Consider the following 20,934-nt stretch of genomic DNA (forward strand, 5'->3'; position numbering starts at 1 on the left):
TGGATTTATTAACGAATATTTTTCAAGGGCTTAATTTCAAACGTTTTTCTTTTTTTCCTTTTTTTGTAAATCCCACATTGGGAATCCGATGCAGATGGTCACGACAAGCCACGCGTTTTGGTGAATTAGTTAAGGGGTGCGTTTTAAATAAAACAATATTTTCAAGGGCCACAGCTCATTTATTTTCCCCAAGGACGAACCCTATTGAAATTGGGGAAAATCGGTTCAGATTTAGATGTAGCTCACATATATATTTTCGTCGGATTTAAGTTAAAAGGGGGCACCAAAGTTGCTATATATCTTTCGATTTACACGAAATTTGGCATAGAGTACTGAATTTGGTCCAGAATGATGTGTGCCATATTTCGAGAAAATCGGTCCAGATTTAGATATAGCTCCCATACATAGTTTCGTCCGATTTAAGGTAAATGGTGCACCAAAGTCCCTATATATCTTTCGATTTGCACGAAATTTGGCAAAGCGCACAGAATTAAGTGTAGAAAGGCGTGTGTTGAATTTCGTGAAAATCGGTTCAGATTTAGATATAGCTCCCATACATAGTTTCGTCCGATTTAAGGCAAATGGTGCACCAAAGTCCCTATATATATTTCGATTTGCACGAAATTTGGCAAAGCGCACAGAATTAACTGTAGAAAGACGTGTGTTGAATTTCGTGAAAATCGGTTCAGATTTAGATATAGCTCCCATATATATTTTCATCCGATTTTAGGTAAATGGGGCACCAAAGTCCCTATATAACTTTCGATTTGCACGAAATTTGGCAAAGCGCACTGAATTAGGTTCAGAATGACGTGTTCCAAGTTTCGAGAAAATCGTTTCAAATTTAGATATAGCAGCTCCCATATATATTTTCGTCCGATTTCAGGTAAATGGGGCACCAAAGTCCCTAAATATCCTTCGATTTGCACGAAATTTGGCATAGAGTACTGAATTAGGTCCAGAATGACGTGTGCTAAGTTTCGTGAATATCGGTTCAGATTTAGATATAGCTCCCATATATACTCTCATCCGATTTTAGGTAAATGGAGCACCAAAATCCCTTTATATCCTTTGATTTGCAAGAAATTTAGCATTGTGTAATGAATTGAGTATAAAATTAAAAGTGCTAAATTTCGGGAAAATGGGTTCAAATTTAGATATAGCTCCCATATATATTTTCGTCCGATTTTATTATACCCCACACAACTATGTTGTCAGGGTATTATAGCTTTGTGCAGCCCCAAATGTTTGTAACGCCGCGAAATATTGGTCCTAGACCCACCTTTAAGTATACCGATCGTAATATCTCGACTGGCTTAGTTGATGTAGACATGTGTGTCCGTCTGTTCATTATAATTTGTAAACACGATACAGGCCACAGTTATGGACCAATCTTCACGAAATTTTGCATGTAGGATGGGTTCGTGCCAATGAAGACCCCTATTGTTTTTGGTATAGATCGATTAATATTCAGTAGATGAAATGCACCAAAAACGTAATTTTTGTCGGTGCTTCTGGTCGCTCCAGAGGCAGTAATTATAACCCAAACATCGCGAATTTTTGCATGAAGAAGGGGATCGGACCAAAGAATAAGCATGCCTGTTTTGATAAAGATCGGTAAATATTTAGCGGGTCAAATGGACCCTGACTTTTGTGTGAGAAATGACAAAATTTGTATTAGATAGATATAGATTTACCCCCGAAGGACATACACCCGAGAAGTTGATAGTATATTCAAGAGGAGTGGTTTACCTTTAAGTTGTTACTAATTAATAATTATAATCATAATAATTAATAATTAGTAATTATATAGTCGGATGTGGGAGTTACACATAAATATTTACATGTATTCAGATATTATTTAGTAAATCATTACCACACTGGAGGGCGGAATTAAAGCGATGATCTCTTTGAAATTTTCCATGAGGTTCCAGTTATGGTCAATGACAACGACTATAATTGTCGGTGATGATCAGATAATCATTTTGGGATGAAGTGGACCGAAAACTTTTTGTTTTTTGAGTCGAACTATAGGTCGCAATTAATGGCTGAACATCACAACACACCCCACGATGAAGTGAATATGGACAAGTACTTAGAAGGACTGTACTGAATATTAGTAATATTCGGAAAATATGTCAGAGTAAGGAAGAGGAGCTGTTGACCTCTAATCGGGCACGAGGGGGCAACTATCACGACTTTGCCTAGGCCTGGAATAAAAATCAGCAGAAAGTTTTAGTTCCGTGGTAGCTGTGTATACTGCTTTGCTTATTGGTTTTTAAATATTTTTTAGAAGCTTTTTTTAATTTTTTCCAGTGGCCTATAAAAGGCGTGAATTTTTGAAAATATTTCTCACAGGCTTTATTTTTTGGATTTTTTAAAATTATTTTTTTTAGAGAAACATTCAATCTTTCACAATTCAGCTGTGGGTGTTTTTAAACCCCAAAGAATAAGGGGAAAATGCCTTTATTTTTTAGTTCCGTGGTAGTTGTGTATACTGCTCCGCTTACTGGTTTTTAAATATTTTTCTAGTGGCCTATAAAAGGCGTGAATTTTTAAAAATATTTTTCAGAGGCTTTATTTTTTGGATTTTTAAAATATTTTTTTTAGAGAAAAATGTAATCTTGGGTGTTTCCCTTCAAGTAGTGGTTTCTGAAACCCCAAAGGATAAGAGGAAATAACCTTTATTATTTAGACGTATGGTGGGGAAACCCTTCTTTGTGTAGGGGCAATGTATTTTTTTTCTTTTGAAAGTAATACCCATTTGGTTTTATATTGTCCGATCAAATGATTCATTGCAAACTGAATCCACATCGACCATGAAGGTAATCCAATTTTCTTGTTGACACAAATGTTTCTATTAATGAAAAATTCAACAGACAATGAGAAAATTGGGTTAAGAGTGGTTAAAATGTTTCATGTGGTGTGGTACGACCCTCAAAAATATTGTTAGCAAATTCACAGCTGTGAAAAAGGGAGCATCGGGGAAAATTTTAAAAAAGAAATCTACGCATAATGGAGCCATGTGAACACAATATTTTTGTAAAATCTACGTCTATTGGATCCATGGAAATTTATTTTTAAGAAGTAGACGACTCGTACAACCCATAGGATATTTTTAATCCATGCCTTTGATTTTTAATGGAGTGGGTTTTTTACATATTTTTGAAAAGTCTATCAAAGATGTTGATTTTTAAAAATACTTTTTTTTCAAGACCTATCCGATTTGTGGATCTTTAAGAATTATATATAGAATTATATTTGCACTTTTTAAAAATATTTGGTCCAAGGACGAACCCTATTGAATATTGGGAAAAATCGGTTCAGATTAAGATATAGCTCACATATATATTTTCGTCCGATTTAATGTAAATGGTGTACAAAAGTCCCTATATACCTTTCGATTTGCACGAAATTTGTCACAACGTACGTAAGTTTCGTGAAAAATGGTTCCATATATATTTTCGTCCGATTTTATGCACAAAAGACCCAAAGTTACGCCGATTGACACAAAATTTTGCACAACTTACTGAGGTTAATATATATCTTTTCTCCCGATTTTATGTAAATGATGCACCAAGAACTCAAAATGTGGCCGATATGCACAAAACATGCCGAAATTAGTATAACTTAACCTGTGACAAGTTCCGATGAAATCGGTTTAGATTTCGATATAGCTTTTATATATATTTTCGTCCATTTTTTAGTAAAAGGGAAGCCAAACTACTCATGTTTGTCCAATCGGGCACCCTGATTGATATGTTTAGGATAAATATTTTTAAAAATTCTACTCCTAGTGGTGCCTTTAGGAAATATAATATATTTAATCTAAATATTTTTAAATCTAGGCCGTTTGGATCCCTTGGAAAACTATTTAAAAATTCCGGTGATAGTTTTTGAAAAAATTTGTTACTTCCTCCAAAAATATTAACCCGAATCAGTCCAGTGTTACCATATGGTCACACACACAACAACACACACATATAATCCCTAAGACCTACATAAATGCCCTATGAAATATTTTCGAAAAATTAAAAAAAAATTCTGGGTCGATTCTGGTTAATCGTAGTTGGATAAACTTTTCTTCTCTAGTCCGGTCTGCGACATTTATTCCAACACTCCGATCTTCATATATAAAAAACAACCATCTCCTTTGTACTTCACATAGAAGGCCAGTGAGACAGTCGGACAGACACCCAACCGTATCGACTATAGTCGAAGCCATTAACTTTTTTGTTGTTGTTGTCCATACAAACAAATGACTGTTTTATTACCATGATGATAAACATCGCGATCGGACAACTTCTTCATTATCATCATCAACACCGCCGCTGCCATTGTCAGAGTATTATAACTTATCTCAGATGTTGTGTTGTTGTTGTGGCTGCTTCACTTAACTTCAACTTAATATTGTTATTATTACAACAATTTCATTCAATGCCTTGGTTGGTGGCTGGGCTTATTGTTCAATTAAGTCCACTTCGCCGGTTATGGTTATGCCGGTCTTTGGATGAGATCTTGAACGCTTTAATATAATTAATATATTTATGATGACTACATACATAACTACATAGTAAATATGTACAACACCATCAGCAACAACAACAACGACAACAAAAGCCACCATTTCAATGCTATGAACTGAACTGCTGTTGTGATAAGGTTAATGAGATTAATCGTCGACACAGCCAACACAACACACATAAAATGTCCTTGTGATACAGTTTTTGAATTAAACGATCAGTGATCTTGGTGGTAGATAATAAAAGGGAGATGTTAAAAAAATCCACGCTAGATACAGGCATTGGAAAATATATGGGCTTCTGAAAAATATTTATAAAAATTCACACCTTTAATGGGTCTAAAATAAATTTAAAAAAAAATCCACCCTTTTGGCCTCGAAAAAAAAAATATTTTAAAAAATCCAGGCATTTGATAGTGGCCTTTGATAGGCCACTAGAAAAAATTTCTTAAAAAAAACCACGCTTTTGATAGACCCCTAGAAAAATAATTTTATAAAATCCATCCAAAAAATAATTTTAAACCATACTTTACCCTACACAACCACCACGGAACGGTAACTTTTTGCGGATTTTTATTCCAAGCCTGGGCAACATTTCGTGATATCTACATCCTGTTGTTCGATTAGAGGTCAACGGCACCTCTTCCTTACACTGTACAGTCCATCTAATTACTTGTCCAGATTCCCTTCATCGTGGAATGGGTGGGTTGTTTTGTAATGTTCGGCTTCCAATTGTGGCCTATAGTTCGACTCGAAAGACACCAAAAAATAAATTTTCGGCCCACTTCATCCCAATTATATTATCTGATTATCACGGAAAATTATAGGCGTTGTCCTTGATCATATCTGGATCCTCATAGAAAATTTCAAAGAGATCAGCGCTATATTTCCGCCCTCTAGTGTGGTAATGGGTTACTAAATAATATCTGAATACGTAAGCACCTGTAAATATTTAAGTTTAACTCCCGCATCCGAGTACATGCGACAATATAATTGGTATACATTTAAAGGCCCACCACTCCTCTTGGATATACTATCAACTTCTGGGGTCTATGCCCTTGAGGAGTAAATATATACGCCAAAGAATACAAATTTTGCATCCGCATCCGAGTACATGCGACAATATAATTGGTATAAATTTAAAGGCCAACTACTCCTCTTGGATATACTATCAACTTCTGGGATCTATGTTCTTCAGGAGTAAATATATACACCATAGAATACAAATTTTGTCACAAAAGTCAATTTGACCCGCTAATTATTCACCGATCTTTATAAATACAGGCCTGCTTATTCTTTGGCCTAATCCTCTTCTATATGTAAAAATTCGATGTGTTTGGGCGATAATTGCGGCCTCTGGAGCGACCAGAAAAACCGACAAAAATTAAGTATTTGGTCCAAAAACAATAAGGGGTCTTCATTAGATAGAACCCATCCTTCATACAAAATTTCGTGAAGATTGGTCTATAACTGTTGCCCGTATCGTGGTTACAAATTATAATGGACAGACGGACGGACGAACGGACACACATGTCTAGATCGACTCAGCTAGTCGAGATATGACGATCGGTATACTTAAAGGTGGGTCTAGGACCGACCAAGGGCGTTAAAAACTCTTGGGGCTGCACAAAGCTATAATACCCTGACAACATAGTTGTGTAGGGTATAAAAAGTCACAACTTTAATGAGCCTCTGGAAAATATTAAAAAAATCCATTCCCTATAGTCTGGATTTTTAACATGCACGCCTGTACTAGGTCTACAGAAATTTGTTTTTATAAAAACTTTGAATCCAACAATTCCGAAAAATATATTAAAAAACACCTCGGAAAATTAAAAAAAGGAAGGCCTGAGATTACTATTTTTATTAGTGCTCTGAACAAATCATTTAAAAAATCCACGCCTTTGATAGGCCTTTGAAGAATAATTTGTAAAAAATCGACGCCTTTGATAGGCCTCTGAAAAATAATTAAAAAAAACACGCCTTCGAAGGGCCTCGGAAAAATCCAAGCTTTTTTGAAAGGCCAACGAAGTCCACGTTTTTTGGTATGCATCGGAAAATATTTAAAAAAATCTACGTCTTCGATAGACTTCTGAAAAATATTTTTAAATAATTCAAGCCTTTTAGAAGAATTCAGAAGCCTTGGAAGGCCACAGAAATGTTTTTTTTAAGCCATGCCTTTGGTAGGCCTATGAAAAATATTTTTAAAAAAACCCACTCCTTAAAAAGTGTATAGAATAATATAAATTTTTTAAAAATCTATAGCTCTATTGAAATATATTTTAAAGAAATCCAAGCTTTTAAAAAGACACAGAAACCTGGACTATTTGATAATATTTTTTCCGGGGCCCAACAAAATCTGGGATTTGGGATCAATGCGTTTGATAGGCCTTTAGAAAAATACTTTTAAATAATCTAAGCCTTTAGAAAAATCAGAAGCCTCCAAAAGGCCACGGAAATGTTTTATTTTTAATCTATGCCTTGGATTTTTAATTTTTTTTCGGTGGCCGATTAATAGAGTGGGTTTTTATAAATATTTTTGAAAAGTCGAACAAAGATGTTGATTTTTAAAAATACTTTTTTTTCAAGACCTATCCAATTTGTGGATCGTTTAGAATTATTATTTGCACTTTTTAAAAATATTTGGTACAAGGACGAAACATATTGAAATTGAGAAAAATCGGTTCAGATTTAGATATAGCTTCCATATATATTTTCATCCGATTTTATGTAAATGGTGTGCCAAAGCCCCTATATATCTTTTGATTTCCACGAAATTTGGTATAGCGTAATAAATTAGGTCTAGAATGATGTGTGTTAAGTTTCCTGAAAATCGGTCCAGTTTTAGATATAGCTCCCATATATATTTTAGTTCCGATTTTATGTAAATGGTGCACCAAAATCCCTATATATCCTACGATTTCCACGAAATTAGGCATAGCGTAATGAATTTGTTCTAGAATGATGTGTGTTAAGTTTCCTGAAAATCGGTCCAGATTTAGATATAGCTCTCATATATATATTTTCGTCCGATTTAACGTAAATGGTGTACCAAAGTCTCTTTATATCTTTTAATTTCCACGAAATTTGGTATAGTGTACTGGATTAGGTCTAGAAGGATGTGTGTTAAGTTTCCTGAAAATCGGTCCAGATTTTGATATAGCTCGACCGATTTATTGTAAATGGTGTACCAAGACCCTATATATCTTTCGATTTGTACGAAATTTGGTATAGTGTACTGAATTAGGTCCATAATGATGTGTGTGAAAAGTTTCCTGAAAATCGTTTCCCATATATATTTTCGTCCGATTTAATGTAAATGGTGTACCAAGACCCTATGTATCTTTCGATTTGCACGAAATTTGGTATAGTGTACTGAATTAGGTCCATAATGATGTGTGTTAAGTTTCCTGAAAATCGGTTCAGATTTAGATATAGCTCCCATATATATTTTGGACCGATTTAATGTGAAAAATTTAATGTACCGAAGTCCCTATATATCTTTTGATTTCCACGAAATTTGGCATATCGTACTGAATTGAGACTAGAATGATGTGTGCAAAGTTTCCTGCATATCGGTCCAGATTAAGATATAGCTCCCATATATATTTCCGTCCGATTTAATGTAAATGGTGTACCAAGTCCCTTGATATCTTTCGATTTGTACGAAATTTGGTATAGTGTACTGAATTAGGTCTAGAATGATGTGTGTTAAGTTTCCTGAAAATCTGTTCAGATTTTGATATAGCTCCCATATATATTTTCGCCCGATTTAATGTAATTTGTGTATCAAAGTCCCTATTTATCTCTCGATTTGCACGAAATTTGGCATATCGTACTGAATAGAGACTACAATGATGTGTGTAAATTTTCTTGAAAATCGGATTAGATATAGCTACCATATATATTTTCGACCGATTTAATGTAAATCGTGTATCAAAGTCCCTAGACATCGATTTGTACGAAATTTGGTATAGTGTACTGAATTAGGCCCGGAATGATGTGTGTTAAGTTTCCTGAAAATAGGTTCAGACTTAGATATAGCTCCCATATATAGTTTCGTCCGATTTTAAGTAAATGGTGCACCAAAGCTCCTATATATCTTTTGATTTGTACGAAATTTGGTATAGTGTACTGAATTAGGTCCAGAATGATGTGTGTTAAGTTTCCTGAATATCGGTTCAGATTTAGATATAGCTCCTATATATAGTTTCGTCCGATTTTAAGTAAATGGTACACCAAAGACCCAAAGTTAGGTCGATTGACACAAAATGTATAACCTAGCGTGTGGAAAGTTTTGAAATCGGTTCAGATTTGGACAGAGCTCTTATATATCTTTTCTCCCGATATTTAATAAATGATGCACCAAGAACTCAAAATATAGCCAAAATGTCAAAACATGCCGAAATTAGTATAACTTTTATATATATTTTTGTTCAATTTTAGTAAATGGTGCACCAAACTACTCATGTTTATCAAATCGTGTACCCTGATTGATATTTCCTATAAATTGATTTACATAATTTTGTCCCATTGTAAGTAGCAACTCTATATCTGACCAAATGAAAAATATAGTATAGGTTGGAGAATGACATGTGTATGGATCCATTTTCACGTTAATGGTCCTTCAAAAATGCGACGTCTGTTAGGATTCATCTGTTGAATATACCCGAAGTGGTGAAGGGTATCATATAGTCGGTCCGTCCGACTTTACTACTTTCCGTACTGTTTTTTTTTTCAGAGGCCCATCAAAGGCCTCTGAAAATATTTAATAACTTTTTTCCGAAAATTTTGATGAAGTAGGTATTTTACAATTTCTAAAATTATTTTCAAAACTTCGTATTCCAAGAAGAAATTCTTTGCCACCTCATTTGTTGTTATTCTTCTTCTGCTTTTGTTTTCTTGTTTTTTGCAATAAGGTGTTAATTATTTGGCTTTTAGGTTAATTTTGAAATTTTATAGCAAATGAAGAAGAAAAAAACAACAAAACCAAAATAAATACTAATGAATGTGTGAAACTGCATTACATCGGCATCGAAATCATAGCAAACAACTGCAGCAGCAACAACAGCAACACAAAAGCCGCATTAAATTAAAATACAAAGCTTTTAATTGATGTTGTTGTTGGCTGTGGTTGTTGTTGTAAAGAGCGATGTGAATAATCTTTTAACGAACAACATCAACAATTGTTTCTGAACAAAAAACCCAAAACCAATGAAGCCTCCACAATAGAATTGAAGCCACAATGAATGGCAGCACCGACCGACTACTCTTCCTCCTCCTGCCCTCCCATTAGATATAGAATATTAACAGAAGTGCCGATAATGGAGGTGGTGATGATGATGATGACGACCACAGTTGTGGTTCTGAATTGTGTGTTGGTGGTGTTCACTGGTTGAGCTCAAAATTTAGTTTAGTTTTTTGTTGTGTTGTAAATCGTAATTTCAAAATATGTTCGATTGTTCCGAAAAACTTGACCTAGTTCTTGGTCGCTGGCATTTTGTTTCATTCAAACGTAACATCGTCGTCGTTGGCTTGTTGTTATTTCACAGCCTATTTTGTAATGCGAATCTTTTGTTTTTTTTTTTTCTATTTTTTCATAATATTTAATACTTATTCTTCTTCTTCTTATTGTTCTCTAATTCCAGCTACAATGGTTATTTGCCACAGGGCGATCGCGGCCGAAGACGTTCCAAGTTTGTCCTGTACAAACGCAGTGAACCCAGTGGTGTCAAACGTTCCAAACACTACATTGTCCAATCGCCACAAACATCAAAAGCCATACTCGATGCCAATCAACATTCAATATCGTACACATTATCTCGCAATCAAGCTGTCATAGTCGAATACAAAGAGGATACGGAAACGGATATGTTTCAGGTGAGCAAAGCTATAAGAAGAAAAAAATTGATAATGGGATAATACCACGCATACCGTCAATGTGGGGTGGCTGGGAAGTCTATGTATGTGTGTTTGTTTGTATCTCATAATCTACTCAAGAATATTAGTTTTTACTAGAGTAGCAGTAGAATGACAAATGTCAAAATGATGACACATGACAGTTGTGTGTCTCATATGAAGAACACAATTTATTAATGGATATTAAATGAGACTTAGGAAGGATGACCATAGGGTACACAGTGACAATACACCTCAAAGGTGGTGGGATTTTTTAAAAATTCCTTTCGAGATCTTACCAAGGCGTGAATTTTTATACCCTACACAACTATGTTGTCAGGGTATTATAGCTTTGTGCAGCCCCAAGAGTTTGTAACGCCGCCAAATATTGGTCCTAGATCTATTTTAAGTATAGCGATGGTCATATCTCGACTAGCTGAGTCGATCTAGATATGTGTATCCGTCCGTCTGTCTGTCTGCCCGTCTACAGGCCACAGTTATGGATCAATCTCCATGAAATTTTGCATGTAGGATGTGTTCTGACCAATGAAGACCCCTATTGTTTTTGGTAAAGATCGTTTAATATTTATGAAATGGACCGAAAACTTTATTTATGTTTTATTTGATTTTCTGATCGCTCCAAAGGCCGCAATTATGGCCCGAACATCGGGAATATTTACATGGAGAAGACGGTCGGGGCAAAGAATGAGCATGCATGCTTTGATAAAGATCGGTTAATATTTAGCGGGTCAAATGGACCCTGGTGGGAGCTACACTTAAATATTTACAGGTATATACGTGTTCATATATTATTTAGTAATCCATTACCACACTACGGAAATATAGCGCTGATCGCTTTGAAATGTTCTGTGAGGTTCCAGTTATTGTTGAGGACAGCGCCTATAATTTTCGCTGATGATCAGATAATAGTATTGGGATGAAGTGGACCGAAAACTGAATTTTTTTATGTCGATCAATTATAGTCGATCTATAGACCACAATTGAAAGCCGAACATCACAACACAACCCACGGTCAACGGGATCCGGTACAAGTAATTAGAAGGGCTGTACTGAATAGTAGTAATATTTGTTGACCTCTGGCCGGTCAAGCGGGTGCAAATATCGCAAAATATTGTCCATGCTCAGAATATAGAACCGCAGAAAGTTAAATTTTCATGGAGGTTGTGTAGGGTATCATATGGTCGGCCCCGGCCGACTATACTGCTCCGCTCATTGGTTAAAAATATTTTTGAGAGTTCTGTACTGGGCCTGGGTTTGTTACAAATATTTTTTAGAGGCCTGTCCTGGGCCTGGGAGTTTTACAAATATTTTTGAGAGGTCTACGAACATTTTTTTTAAATCCATAGAAATCCTCTAGAAATTTTTTTTAAATCCGCGCCAAAAATATTTGTATAAAACCCAGGCCCAGGACAGAACTCGAAAAATATTTTTAAAAACCCCAGGCCTTGGCAGTCCTCCCAGAAATTAAAAAAATTGTTCGAAAACCTGAATTTTTAAAAATATTTTTCGAAGATCTAGATTTTTTAAATTTTTTTTCGAAGATATGGATTTTTTTAAATATTTTTCGAGGGTCTAGATTTTTAAAAATATTTTCAAAGATCTAGAAAAGGTGAAGATTTTTAAAAAAAATATATTTTAAAATATCGCAAACCTCAAAGCCTTAGATTTCAGGTCGTCTATAACGACTCTCTGGCCTATAGAGGCTCTATTCCGCTCGCCTATAAGGGCTCCATTCAACCGAACTTTAATAACTCCCTTTAGCTCGTCTATAATGTCAAGGTTTAGCGCGACTATAAATACTTCCTTCAGCTCCTCTATAAAGACCCCCTTCAGCTCTTCTATAAAGACTCCCTTCAGCTCGTAAGGACTCTCTTCTGCTCGCCCCCGTCAGTCTATAGAGACTCCCTTCAGCTCGTCTATAGAGACTCCCTTCAGCTCGTCTATAGAGACTCCCTTCAGCTCGTCTATAGAGACTCCCTTCAGCTCGTCTATAGAGACTCCCTTCAGCTCGTCTATAGAGACTCCCTTCAGCTCGTCTATAGAGACTCTCTTCAGCTCGTCTATAGAGACTCACTTCAGCTAGTCTATAGAGACTCCATTCAGCTCTTCTATAAAGACTCCCTTCAGCTCGTCTAAAAATACTTCTTTGGGCTTGTCTTCTCTTATGCTTTCCTCGCCTATAAAGCCTCACATCAGTTAGAAATTGTTTCTGAACTTGTGGTTTATTCACATTTCTGTTTAAAGTAATTACATAATAGTTTTATAATTGCAACTAGTTCTGCTTCATTTGCAACTTGTTGTATAACTCCACTGATTACTGATGTGTCTGTCGTCTCTTCGCTTAGAATAGAAGACCCAGTTAAACGTTTCCGGTCTAGAAATGCAAACAAACCAACCAAAACACACACACACAAACATGCATCCATCACCACCTACCTTGTTATGTTTCCTACCACACTTTGACTTACATTTGCCGCAGCTATGCTTTACAATGCAAACCAATTTCAAGTTCCATTGACATTCCGCTCTGGAGCCCACCAACCAACAAAATTATTTGCTTCTCTCCTCTAATAATAAAATTCTATTTTACTCATGGTTATGAAAAAAAAGCAGAACCTGTTTCATTGATAAATACTTTTCCAGCAGGTCTTACATTTCCGGTATTTTTTGCTAATTCTTCTTCATCTCCTTTTCTGTTTTATTACAGGTTGGCCGCTCTTCAGAATCACCCATAGATTTTGTGGTTATGGACACACTGCCCGGTGACAAGAAAGATGCAAAAGTAATGCAGAGTACAATATCACGTTTTGCATGTCGCATTCTGGTCAATCGAAGTGAACCCTCAAAAGCGAGAATATTTGCAGCCGGCTTCGATTCGAGTAGGAATATTTTCTTGGGTGTAAGTATGTAATGTAAGCGGACCGGTGAAATAACTTCTGCGCCTCCTCGGACTCACTCTCCTCTCCCTCTCGTTGTGACTCCAAGAAACAAGCAGAGCCTAAAAGGCAAACCTATAGAAGAGATAGTCAGCCAAGCAACCAAACAACACAACCAACCAGCAAACCATCCATACATCCGACCATTCCAGCCCACAGTTTGTTCTTGCTTTAGACATTTGTTTGGTATAGCCGCCTCCCTAGTATATCATTAAAATTTAATCAATAAATTGTTTAAACTTTTGAGTGGTTGAAGAAGCCAAGAATGAGGAGCCAGAGGAAAGCTCGAAACTGAGAGTTTGTGTGTGTGTCTGAATGAATGTGCGGCTTGAACTCTGTTGTGGTTGCTCTGTGGTATTTTGTGTGGTATGGTGATGATGATGGTGGTGGCTATGACTATGACTACGATGATGATGACGACGACGAGGAGTACTATGAGTGCCACTCAATTGCTTTGACTTTGCGTTTTTGTTGTTGTTCATGAATGGCAAATCCAACACCAGCAACTACAACAATAATAGCAATAGATAAATGTTTGATGGCATGGTAGTATATCTTTTTGTTGTTGTTGTTGTTGTGGCCTGGCCCATAATGCCAAAAGTGGGTCATTGTTACGGTATTCATAATTTGTTCAAAGGAATGGTTGGTTGGTGATATCGAGGTGTAGGTACTACGCCTAGCTGCACTGGCTTCCTAACTTATACCATGGGCGTTTTGTTGTACATTGAATTATTGTTGTAGTTTTTGTTGTTGTGATTGGTTGTTTGCTATTCACTAGTCACTTGTAATCTCTAAAAATCAATCTTTTGCCTAATACCACAATCCTTTTTATCTTTCTTTACTGGGTATGGGATTTCGGAAGAAGAATTCAAAGATGGATAGAAGGAAAATGAGAAGGGACATAGACGAGCTGAAGGAAGTCTCAATAGACGAGCTGAAGCAGGGAGTCTCTAAAGACGAGCTGAAGCAGGGAGTCTCTTTAGACGAGCTGAAGCAGGGAGTCTCTATAGACGAGCTGAAGCAGGGAGTCTCTATAGACGAGCTGAAGCAGGGAGTCTCTATAGACGAGCTGAAGCAGGGAGTCTCTATAGACGAGCTGAAGCAGGGAGTCTCTATAGACGAGATGAAGCATTGAGTCTCTATAGACGAGATGAAGCATTGAGTCTCTACAGACGAGCTGAAGGGAGTCTCTACAGACGAGCTGAAGGGAGTCTCTACAGACGAGCTGAAGGGAGTCTCTACAGACGAGCTGAAGGGAGTCTCTATAGACGAGCTGAAGGGAGTCTCTATAGACGAGCTGAAGGGAGTCTCTATAGACGAGCTGAAGGGAGTCTCTATAGACGAGCTGAAGGGAGTCTCTATAGACGAGCTGAAGGGAGTCTCTAAAGACGAGCTGAAGGGAGTCTCTATAGACGAGCTGAAGGGAGTCTCTATAGACGAGCTGAATGGAGTCTCTATAGACGAGCTGAAGGGAGTCTCTATAGACGAGCTGAAGCAGGGAGTCTCTATAGACGAGCTGAAGGGAGTCTCTATAGACGAGCTGAAGCGGATCTCTGTAGACGAACTGAAGCGGATCTCTGTAGGCGAACTGCAAGAAGTCTTTACAGACGAACTGAAGGGAATCTCTCTATGGACAAACTTAAGGTAATATCTATAGAAGAATTAAATTGAGTCTATAGATTAGATGAAGGGAGCTCCAGAAAATGAAGCTACGGACCTTCAGCTCGTCACTATAAAATTTTGATTATTCAGTTCAGATCCCTCTATAGAGAAGGAAGCTTCCATTGAGATTCCCTTCAATTAATACATGGTCCCACCTCGCTTTGTATAAAACTCGTTTGCTTCTGTCTTGTTTGGCCTCAGATTATAGACGAGCTAGGTCTGACCCCTGTTTTGTCGAATTAAAGACTCCGCAGTCCTAATATGCCATAGGTGTCTTCATAGACGAGCTTATGGTCAACGAATTTGTATAAACCGAATGGATCACAAAGAGTCATGAAATATGAACTGCTGACCAAACAAAATAATTCCCTCTTTAACCTGATGGACATCTAAACTATTTACATTTTCAGTTGATAATTTATTTCTCATTTTTCCCCTTTACAGGAAAAAGCTACCAAATGGCAGGATAATGTGGAAATCGATGGCCTTACAACAAACGGTGTTTTAATTATGCATCCACGGGGTCAGTTTTGTGGCGGCAATGCCAAATGCGGCATTTGGCGTGAATGTTCGGTGGGTGGTGATGTCTTTAGTCTGCGTGAATCTCGCTCAGCCCAACAGAAAGGACAACCGGTACCGACCGACTCTTTTTTAATTCCCCTTTTAAACTCATTAATTATTTTCGTCCTTTGTTTTAGATTTATGATGAATCAAATGTCTTGCAAGATGGCACTCTAATTGATCTATGTGGTGCCACACTACTGTGGCGTTCCGCAGAAGGACTACAGCATTCACCGGTATGCGAGTTTGCCTTTTTTGTTATCTCTTCTTTTTTAATTTAAGTTTTTGTTTTTATTGCCTTGCTTTCAGACAAAACGCGATTTGGAAAAATTAATTGACGAAGTCAATGCTGGTCGTCCTCAATGTCCTGTTGGCCTTAATACCTTAGTTATACCCCGTAAAGTGAATATTGGTGATCAAATTAATCAGCCTTATGTGTACTTAAATTGTGGTCATGTTCAAGGTAAAGTTTAATTGTATAAAAAGGATTAATTTAATTGCATTTGATTGTGTTAGGAAGTTTAGAGAAAGACAAATATAGACGGCATATATGGAGAAGTTTATTTAAATATGTCCTATAGAAATACTGATGTCAGATTTAATAGAAGCTCTGGGTGGAATATTGATAGAGTACAAAATTGGATCCTTGCTAGATAACAAGAAGGATGACATTATATAGTCTTATTCACTATTAGAAGCACTTATGTGAGTCTTTGAAGTATCAAATATGGACATGAATAAGTTTGTTTAAATACTCAAAAACTGGCTTGAAAATATACATTAAATCTTTGCAGATATAAGCTTTCATAGAGGATCATCTCTACGTCATTATATCTGCTCTCAAGATGGTCTACAGAAATACCCAATTATGATTGTAAATAGGCAGTTTTATATACGCACATGAGGTAGACTTATACATAACCCAAAAGCTCGTTTTAGGCGAAGAGGTGGTGGAGCCTTTATAGACAATCAGAATGGTGTCTTCATTGACCGATAGAAGGGATGCATTATTTTAAAATAAAAATAGTTTTTCTTGAATATCGAAATAATGTATTATAGAGTATTTACAAAATTAGAGCTTTGTATATAACTGATCAAAATAGAAAATCTGAAAAACATTTTCTACCAGAAGGGTATTAATTGAATATTAGATGTTAATATTTATGAAAGATAAAGTATATCATATCATATTGTGGAAATAAGTAGCAGTCTTTATAAGAATCCAATATAATCCCGATTGTCCATGTATTCAAATTAAAAGTAGGCTTTGTAGAAAATTAGGACGGCCAAAAATGTTCTTTTAATAGATGATTTCTTGAAGGCGCCCTGAAGAGGGACTTAATACCAATTATGAACAGATGACGTGAAAGGAGTATAGGATAGGATTTAAAAAAACATCCAGAGGGACTGAATATGTTTATAAGCGAACATATATAAATCATTTTATACGGAAGAAGTTCTTACAGGCAAGTGGACGATTATATTTATAGGCAAGCCGAATCCAGCCATTATATGACATAAGGAAGTCTTTGTGGACGAAATGGCGAAAGGTTTTATTGGTGGTCTGAAAGGACTATTTATATGCAAATAATGATGAATTCTTTATAGGCGAACTAGATACATTCTTTATTGCCGAGCTGAGGGGACTTTAAATGGAAAATATAAATACAGTTTTTACAGAAGATTTCAAGGCAGTATTTATAGACTTGATGTGAATGGTTTGCTTATAAACGATCTAAAGGATCCGTTATAGGAAAAATAAACTATTTATAAGATACCTGAAGCGATTCTTAATAGACGAGCAGAAAGGAGTTTCGATTTGTGAACTAGAGTTGACAATTTTCTTTATAGAAGTTGATTAAATACGCGTGATGTGAAGGTTCTGTTTATATACCAGTTGAAGGAGTCTTTATAGACAATCTTGAAATGAGTCTTTTATAGCCTGCTGATGGGAGTCTTTACGTACGAAGGTAGTATAATCAAACGACCTAGGTTGATTTTTATAGACGACTTGAAGGAAAACTGTTATGTGTGGTCTGAACGGAGACATTTTTTGCAAAGTAAAGATAATCATTATAGGCTTGCTGAAGATATTCTTTGTAGAATAGTTGAAGATAGAAATTATTATACCGATTTGGTAAGAAATGTTTATAGGGATTATTTCCCATGACAAACTAAACGATGCACTGAATAGAGACATTGTATGCGAGCTAAAGGGAGTATTTAGACAAACAAAAGGAGCCATTATAGATTAGCTGGAGGAAATGTAGGTGTATAGACGACTTGGCGTATGTGAATTGTAGAGGGAAAGTTTTCAGTATTTTGCTAGGTATTTTTATAGACCATCAGAAGGTATTATCCAAAGACGACAAGAATAGTTTAGACGATGTATAAATTACGACGGATTTTTTGAAGAGGTAAATTTAGTTTTTATTGACAGCCGTAAAGGGTATCTCTATAGTCTGAACGACCAGAAGAGAGTTCTTTTAGATAATCGGCAACCAAAGTTAGTCTTATAGACGGTGTCTTTAGTCGCAATGGTACTGATTTGTTTGTCTATCAAATACAAATTTTGATATACTACATAGTTTTTTTGTAGGGAATATTGTAAGACTATTAAAAATGTTTTCTTTTAGACTATGTTTGTTTAGTTTAGTTTAAAACAAAGAGTTTTTATTTTAATAATCATTGATGCTTTTTGTTGGGCTTTTTTGGTCAGGTATTTTTGATGAAAATAAAAATTTAATTTTAATTTAATTTGAAGGCAAACCTTATAAATGACCCGGAGGAGTCTTTGTGGAATAAATTAAATGTTTCCCTTAATGTGTAAAGAAGTATAGACCAGAGTATTATAGATCAGAATAATTTTATAGACCGATCAGACAGTGTCTTTAGACGATCATCTTATTATAGATCATAAAATGTTTCGAAATGGTTTAACTTGTCTGGAATATGAACACCTTTAACGGTGATATTTGTATTCTACACAAATATTTCGTTAGGGTACCGATCTCTGTTGCCTTTCGGTTCAAACCTTGACCATTTGTAATATTTATATGTGAGCCCTGAATTTATAATTTTATTTTCCATTTTCCAATATTCCCCTATTCCAAGAGATTTGGAAATATTCGAATTAGGATTTCTCGAAATCATTGCATTTTAGATATATAATGTCTTTGGCAATATTACTGATATAAATAGGAGAAATATTTTTGTCTAATATATACAAATATTCTCCATCAACGTTTAGTATAAGTCACTGAACAAGAGAAATTCAAACTTTTTAGCATTTTTTTATAGAAAATTTCCCAGTCCTTTTTTTTAAATAAAGTGTATGAAAGTAACGTGAAACTACATTTGTCGCGCGTAGTGTAAAATAATAAATTATTCTACATCAAATCTCACTATAAGTCACAAAACAAACTAAATATTTAAATCCAATAGTATTTTTTTTAGAAATCTACAATATAAAATTAACAATATTGGGAACAAATTCTTTGTTGACTTCAGCAAGTGTTAATTTAAGACCTTGCTGAAATATGTCAAAATCTCCAATAAGACTATATCTTAGGAGATTTTCGTCACAGACAAAATTATTCTACATCGGATTGCACTATTAGTTACAACAGAAAAAATTTTTGCAAACACGATATTTATTAGTAAAAATGATTTCCATTTTTGGTACATACAGCAACTTTTCTATTTTCATCCAATTTCACACTTTTTCCAAATAAAATGGACACTACCCCATTGTCTCCAAAAAAAGAATGTTGTCAATTTATTAATTGTTCTACATCAAATTTCAAATATATATACAAATATATATACGTACATATAAGCTATAAAATTTTTAGAAACCTAATGACAGTATGGTCCGAATAGTATCAAATATACAGATTAGAAACAGTCCGGGGTTTAACGAGGTGGAGTGTATAAAAAATTAGTAATCATTGCCATTACCCTAGGGGTAATGTAAATTTGGCACGTTTTACAACCGAATTTGGTTCGGTTTGGTATTTTTGGTTCTCACTGAACCAAACAACCAAAAAATTTATTTATATTTATTGTTTTTTACTTTAAAAATATATTTCTTTTTTTCTTTCGCTTATTAATAATATACAATTCTATCTCCCATTATAGGCCATCACGATTGGGGTCAGGATAAAAGCACCGGTGCCCGACGCTGTCCAATGTGTTTAGAAGTAGGACCTGTTGTGACATTGTGTATGGGTCTCGAACCGGCATTCTATGTAGATATTGGCCCGCCAACATTTGCATTTAATCCATGTGGTCACATGGCGACTGAGAAAACTGTTAAGTAAGTCTAAAATCCAATTTTAGAACAAAACAAATATTAATTTCATTATTATTCTTCTTTTCAGATATTGGGTCAATGTGGATATACCACATGGTACAAATGCTTTTCAACCTGTTTGTCCATTCTGTGCGACGCCATTAGACGCCAATTCGGGTTATATTAAATTAATTTTTCAAGATAATTTAGATTAAAGATGTGTATTATATAAATATATATTATTATTATTAAATATTAAACAAAAAACACAGGAACAGAGAAAAGGAGAAAATATTTAAAGCAAACATTTGCAAAAACAAACATGAAGAAGTTGAAGATGAAAATAAGAAAAACAAATAATCCATAGGCTTTATTTTTCTAAAAACATAAAAAAATTATACAATAAGAAAAAAACAAAAACAAAATATAGAAAGAAGAAAAAACCAACAAACAAACGAAAAAAGATAAAAAATATTAATAATGAATTATTAATAATATTTACAAATTATTTTTTAAATATAAAAAAAAAAACAAAACAACAACAAGAAAACAAATGTTCTATTTATACATATACAATACATGCATTACATTTACACACACACACGTCTACATAATTGATGCATGCATACGTTCATACAAAAATCGTTTATTTCTCCATAATTAAAATTTCTAGATTCATTTTGTAGCATCATTAAAAAAAAACACATTCATCAACCTTCCTCCAGGTATTATTTGTGTATGATAACACTAATCACAACCCGCCTCCATCTCCTCCACCACATCCCAAAGCATTCATTAATTCATCATAATTTTTTTATATTTCAAAAATGTTTTTGTGTTTTAATTTTAAGCTATAAAAATATAGTTTTTTTTCAATTCATTTATTTTTTTCTCTCGCAAATGATGTGCATTCTTTTTCATTTGTTTGCTATGTATTTTGTAAATTTATCATACAAAACAAAAAACCCATCAACAAATGTGTTAAAACTGTAGTTCCCCCCCTTAAAACAGAAATAAGAAATTTATACACATGTATTTCT

The 20,934-nt window shown here is 35.0% G+C and overlaps 1 protein-coding gene across 1 annotated transcript; it reads left to right on the plus strand.

Annotated features, from left to right (window-relative positions):
- Positions 1–10,170: 10,170 nt before the first annotated feature.
- LOC133327183 (protein pellino) lies at positions 10,171–20,142 on the plus strand (the record flags this gene model as incomplete). Its single annotated transcript, XM_061535749.1, has 7 exons — positions 10,171–10,402; positions 13,149–13,340; positions 15,484–15,672; positions 15,738–15,836; positions 15,910–16,063; positions 19,741–19,918; positions 19,983–20,142. Coding segments are annotated over 7 exons (1,171 nt in total), but the record flags the coding sequence as incomplete, so codon positions are not given.
- Positions 20,143–20,934: the final 792 nt, after the last annotated feature.

This window comes from Musca vetustissima, unplaced genomic scaffold (genome assembly GCF_032173495.1).
Source record: "Musca vetustissima isolate MV318-11 ecotype Yass unplaced genomic scaffold, APGP_CSIRO_Mvet_v1 utg34481, whole genome shotgun sequence".
NCBI lineage: Eukaryota > Metazoa > Arthropoda > Insecta > Diptera > Muscidae > Musca > Musca vetustissima.